A 6,444-nucleotide genomic window follows, 5' to 3' on the forward strand; every position below is an offset into this window, starting at 1 on the left:
AAACTAACATTAGATTTTTTAATACAGTAAAAATATAGAAAAATAAATAATAATTTACTCGTAGTTTTATACAATGCACAAAAAACGTGGAGAGTCATGTGACATTCTCCCGTAGCCCGACACAAGGGTTGAACCCCATGTCGATGCACGGTTCATTGATTGAAGTCCCAAGTAGACCCATGGAGTTTTCCAAAGTTGCTTGGCTTGTTTTATAATGGCTGGCTGGCTATGCGCTCAATTCACTAATGCTTGCTCGAGCTCTGAGTTCAGTTCCCTGCAAGTGCCTGGCCAAGGGGCCAGAGAAACCCCACAGTCTCTGCTCTCTCTGAGACAAACACAGAGGGCTCTGGGCAAATGAATATTTTGTGAATCGCATACGCATCTTTCTACTAACCCTACCCAACCCCATTGGTGTCTCTTTCAATCTTTCCCTCTCGCAAAAGTCACAACGCCTCAGAGCTAAAAAGAAAAGGACTTTCTCCCTTTAATGCTTTACATAGAGGCTGCCACAGTGTTGTTGAACACTGAACAGCTGTGCCATAAACAGGGTAGCCGGAGCCCAGCAAGTCAGCAACAGCAGGCAGTAAGTACTAACTACATGATGAAGTCAAGTTTTATAATTTAAGAAAATAAAATACCTCCCTCCCCCCAAAACCTACTGTACAACAAAAAAGAAAAGGATAATACTTGCAAACATTAGAGAAAATCCCCCCCAGAAAAATGAAAAGGAACACAAAGACGGACAGAAACTAACACAATTCCTGGAATTTTAGAGAACAAACAGCAACCCCCCCCCCCATTCAGAATGCTTCAAATGCTAAGAAGATCGGCAGGTGGTGGCTGCTGATGGTCTTTTGGGACGTCTTTAGCTGCTGAACTAGGAGAGTCGAGCGCTGCGGTGGCGGCTGAATGTGGCGAGGGCTCTGTGATTACTGAGTCTCCTTGTTTTGAGCTTGGTGACTTCGGAAGCTCTGTTAGAATCTGAACAACTTCTCGCATTGTTGGGCGTTCGACAGCCTGTTCTTCCACACAAAGCATTGCAACATAGAACACATGCATCACCTCATGAAGCGGAACTGATGGGAGTCTTGGGTCCAGGACTTTCAAAACTCCTTCCTTGATTGAGTCTGTCATTTTTCGAACCCATTGAACTATATCCACACCATCACCGAATTCTCCAACCGGTTTTCTACCAGTAACGAGTTCTAAGAGAACTACACCGAAGCTGTACACGTCACTCTTTTCATCAACCTTCAGTGTGTAGGCATATTCTGCAACAAATCATTGGATGTTTTATCAGTCAAAAGCTTTACCAAGAGAATTGCATTGCATACAGAATTTGAGGCAGATGCTTTAACTTTTCCCAAGATCTAAATCCCTGTAACAAGGCCATATCAAACAAGCTAAGATACGAACTATTGAGGGACATTGATTGGCAGGGCTCATCATGATCAGATAAGAGTTTTATCCTTTAGAGTAACAGTTAAGAAATCATTAGATTCGTGTACTTTCCAACCCAACTAACATTTAATTTTCTATGACCAAACTCGAGTAGACTGCACAAAAGATAAAGTAAAGCAAACTTCCTCCAAAAACAAACTAAAGATTAAATTGCACGCCATGTTTCAAGAACTCTGAAGTCAGAATAGATCCATGGACAGAAAAATCGGATATAAATTAATGCATAATCCGAACCCATCTTATAGAGGATGAGTTAAAGTTCATTCGGCAAAATCATGACTATAGGAAAAAAAAAATTGAAATGAGTATATATCTCTAGACAAACAGGACCTGTGTAGAAAACATAAGCAAACCAAATTCCAAGATCCAAACTTACCTGGAGCGATGTATCCATAAGATCCAGCAATTGCAGACATGCACTCTGATGTGCCAGAATCTTGCAAGAACTTGGCAAGGCCAAAGTCTGCAACATGAGCTTCAAAACTGGTGTCAAGAAGGATGTTGTTCGATTTCACATCACGGTGAACAATCAACGGGGAGCAATCATGATGAAGGTAGCAAAGGCCCTTTGCAGCCTCAACAGCAATCTTATACCTGGTATCCCAGTGCAAATGACCTCCTTTCTTGCCATGAAGAACCTCTCCTAAGCTCCCATTGGGCATGTACTCGTAGACCAAGAGATTAGTCTCGTGGTTAGAGCAGAACCCCAACAATCTAACAATGTGTCGGTGCCTAATCCTGCCCAAGGTCTGAATCTCAGCATTGAATCCATGATCATGGGAAGATCCACGGCTCATTCCCGGTAGTCTTTTCACAGCAACATGATCACCATTTGGCATTGCACCCTTGTAAACAATCCCCGCACCACCTTTACCAATAATATTGTCTTCTTTCAAGCAATCCAAAACATCATCAACAGTAAAGTCCAAGCGCTGGAAAGCAGTCAATTTCCAAGCACGAGCCTCACTGGCCTTTTTCAACGACCTAGCCTTAATTATAGCCGCGACCGCAAACGCAATGGAGCAAACAAGCAAGCCAATAACAAGCAAGAGCTTCAGAGAAGAAGAGAGCGGCCCCTTAACTCGTGGCTGGTGAGTTCCATTTACATCCCCATCTTTGCAGGGGCCCAAATAGGGACCGCAAAGGCCAGGATTACCCAAAAACGAAGTGTAATTGAAATAACTAAACTGACCAGTACCAGGGACCAAACCAGAAAGATTGTTGTAAGAAAAATCAACAGAAGTTAAGCTCTGCATAGTGGCTATAGGAGCAGGAATGCTACCAACAAGATGATTTCGTGAGAGATTCAGGTAATTCAAGATCCTCATACCTGTAATCTCAGTTGGAATCTCACCTGACAGCTCGTTTCTACTGAGATCAACAAACGTTAACAGCTTGCATTGATTAATCTCCGGAGCAATGGGACCTGAAAACTTGTTGTGGCTAAAATCCATCTTGGTAAGTTGCTGCAACCTTCCAATCTCAGGTGGGATTGAACCACTGAACTTGTTCCCATCAAGGAGCAACTTCTGAACACCAGAAAAGTTACCAATACTAGGAGGCAAAGACCCTGTGAGGCGATTATTTGAGAGACTAAGTTGGCCAAGATTCACAGCCGATGTACCAATCACAGGAAACTCCCCAGCTAGAAAATTATCTTGCAACTCAACTTGACTCAAGTTTGGCAAATCAAAAAGCCCTTTAGGAATTGAGCCATTGAGAAAATTCTCTCCCATTCGAATTCTACTCAAGGACCGACATTGTCCAAGCGATTCAGGAATGGGACCAAACAAGAAATTGCTGAGAGTGATCAAAGTTTGCAGATTATTACCCAAGCACATATTAGGAGGCAAAGTCCCAGTAAGCTTATTGGATGAAAGATCTAAAATCGCAAGCTTCCCATTTTGACCCAAGGCCTGTGGAATGGTTGAAGTGAAATTATTCTCCCACAGCTGCAACACCTGAAGCTCCGGCAACTTGGCGATGAACTCCGGGATTGCTCCGTACAGCTTGTTTCTAAACAGATTCAAAAGGGTCAAGTTCTTTAACTCTGCAAAACTAGTAGGAATCTCCCCCGTGAACATATTATTCGACAAATCCATGGATTTTAAGCTCTTCAAGATCCCAAGCTCTGGAGTTAACGAACCCGAAAGCCCGTTAACCTGAAGAAACAATGTGTCCAGCTTCTGTAACCTGCCAATTTCAGGCGGTATTTGGCCGGATAACCCACAGTTTGCAGCGTCAAAACGAACCAACTCGGATAAATTACCGATCTCAGGCGGTAAACCACCTTCGTAAGTATTGAAATACCCGATGTAGAGTTCACGTAATTTAGTCAAGTTACCTAACTCAACAGGAATGCTACCTTCAAGCTCGTTACCGGAGATGGCAAGATATTCAAGAAACTCCCATTTTCCATATTCTGATGGGATTTTCCCGGAGTAATAGTTACCGCCGAGGTGTAAATGCCGGAGATTTGGCATTTCCACTACGGTTAGTGGCAGCCCACCTGTCATGTTGTTGTTGTAAAGGTCAAGAACTTGGAGGTTCTTGAGGGAAGAGAGCTGTGGAGGGAATGTGGAGTTGAAGATGTTGTTGGAGAGGTTAAGGGAGCGAAGGGAAGTGACGGCCGAGAGTGAGGCAGGGATTGGGCCGGAAAACTGGTTGACAGCCAGGGAGAGATTTTGAAGGTAACGAAGGTGGGCTATGTCAGAGGAGAGAGTGCCCGAGAGGTTTAGACCGGAGAGGTCTAAGGAGGTCACTCTACGGCCAGTGTGGTCACAGGTTATGCCAGTCCAGGAGCAAAGTGGGGTTGTGGAGTTCCATGCGGAGAGAAATGATTGAGGGTCGTCGGTGATGGAGGATTTTATGGAGAGGAGAGCTTCATATTCTGATACAGTGCGTGCAGTGGTGGTGGGTGCATAGATTTGAAGGTGGAGAAGGAGAAGGAGAAGAAGAACGAGAAGTCTCATTTTTCTTTTCTTGGGTTTTCTGTGTTCAAGATTAGAAAGAGGGGGAGGGGGTGGGGGTGGTGGTGGTGGATGGGGGTAGAGGAGGGGGAGTAGTGTTGAAGAAAGATGAGAGGGTGTGGTTTTTGAGACTAGATTTTAAAATAATAATACCACAACTGCTACTGGGCAGTGATTACATGTTTTTTTCATTTTATTTTATTAGATGGTGATAAGGAAACTTTTTTTTTGCACTCAGGGAGTCTTTGGAAGATGATAAAATTATTTTTAAAATGTTTTTTTATTGTAAAAATATAAAAATACTTTTTATTATTTTTAATATCATTATATTAAAATTATTAAAAAAATAAATTCAAAATACTTCAAAAACATATTTCAATCACAACGCTAAATAGTTTTTTTTTTTCAGTTACATTGAAAAAATATTATTTGATTAGTTAAATTTTTTTTTTTTTTAGCGAGGCCTGCATATAATTACATTTTAAATTATTTTTATAAAAGCTAGAGTTCTATTTTTTTTATTTTACTTGCAAAAATCATTTTATAGGAGCTTTAAATAAATATATATTTTGTAAAACTTAACTATAAGTGTATTCCAAACTTTTTTTTATAAAAGCTAGAGACCTACTTTTTTTATTTTATTTTGCTTGCAAAAATCATTTCACAGGAGCTTTAAATAATATTTTTTAAATGATTTCAACAATACATGTTGATTTGTTTTGTTTGTGTGTGGGTGTTGTTTGTTTGCAATGAAATGAAGTGCGAGGGAGAGGTGGTCTGAGACTTGAGGGGTACCGAATAAATATTTCAGATCATAATAATTGCCAAAAAGGTACATTTATTTTTGTTTTGGACTCTTATTGTTTGGTGAATGGGAAGCAAGCAGTGTTGTAAAATAAAAGGATATATTGGCCTTGGCCACGATTATGCATTTGTCCTTTTGTTTTGTTTTGGGAGTTTATTGTCTTTTGTTGATTTTTTTTCTTTTCATAAAAAAATAATAATAATACAACATGATATACATTCTTTATAGCTAAAATAATTCATAGCAAATAATGATTTTATCTTTCATTGATTATTTTTTTCTATGATTTAGTTTTTTATGTAAATATATTTTTTAATAATCTTGTAGATATACATTCTTTTATAGTTTAGTGTATTCATAAAAAAAAAAAATTATCTGCGAACTCACTTCAAAATATAAATATATAAAAAACTAACAAAGAAATCTCATTAGTTATTAATGGATAAGTTGATCATCTAATTTCATCCAAATAAAAAAAAAATATATTCTAAAAATTATTTCAGAAATATGTATTCACGGTTGATGTATAAATTGACCTAACAGTACCTTTATTATTAAATAGAAAAAGTTTTTTTTTTAATAAATTGGAATTTCTTTCTCTTTTATATATATATATATATATAATATTGTTTTACTTAGCAATTGAAAATACAATTGGGATTTCTTTCCTCTATATATTTTTTATTCACCCGCCTAGAACGAAATGATAAACCTTGCCTCAAAGAAAATAAAATCAGTTCTCTTATTCATGGTAAAATCAACACTTCAAGGCTACTTGACATTACTAGGAACTAATTAATTAAAATTTAACACAACATGATTAAAATAGAAGTTCTAGCTCAACTTCATCACCAACTTCATGCATACGTTTTATTAATCAATTAACAATCTAACCTTTTTTTTATTAAAATACATGGTAATTTAATAGATCAAGCAAGTAACCATGAGACGTGTAGCTTAATTGGTTAGGTTTTGAATTTAATTTTTAGAGATTATCAGTTCGAGTTTTATAAATTTCAGAATTACGAGAGACTTAGATAGTTGTTAATTTTAAAGCTCGTAGAGTTAGTTATGATAATCTTATTATTGATAAAAAAATGATAATAAAGAATAAGAAATAAGTTGATCATCTAATTTCATCCAAATAAAAAAATATATATTCTAAAAATTATTTCAGAAATATGTATTCACGGTTGATGTATAAATTGA

General features: G+C 37.9%; 1 protein-coding gene across 1 annotated transcript; it reads right to left on the minus strand.

Annotated features, from left to right (window-relative positions):
* Positions 1-460: 460 nt before the first annotated feature.
* LOC118063164 (uncharacterized) lies at positions 461-4,515 on the minus strand. The gene is made up of 2 exons (XM_035077110.2): positions 1,838-4,515; positions 461-1,271 (listed from the first exon to the last, which is right to left on the minus strand). Exons 1-2 carry the CDS (start codon positions 4,431-4,433, stop codon positions 811-813), a joined length of 3,057 nt encoding a protein of 1,018 aa, XP_034933001.1. The 5' UTR covers positions 4,434-4,515; the 3' UTR covers positions 461-810.
* Between the last annotated feature and the right edge of the window lie 1,929 nt (positions 4,516-6,444).

The sequence above is a fragment of the Populus alba genome, chromosome 7 (genome assembly GCF_005239225.2).
Source record: "Populus alba chromosome 7, ASM523922v2, whole genome shotgun sequence".
NCBI lineage: Eukaryota > Viridiplantae > Streptophyta > Magnoliopsida > Malpighiales > Salicaceae > Populus > Populus alba.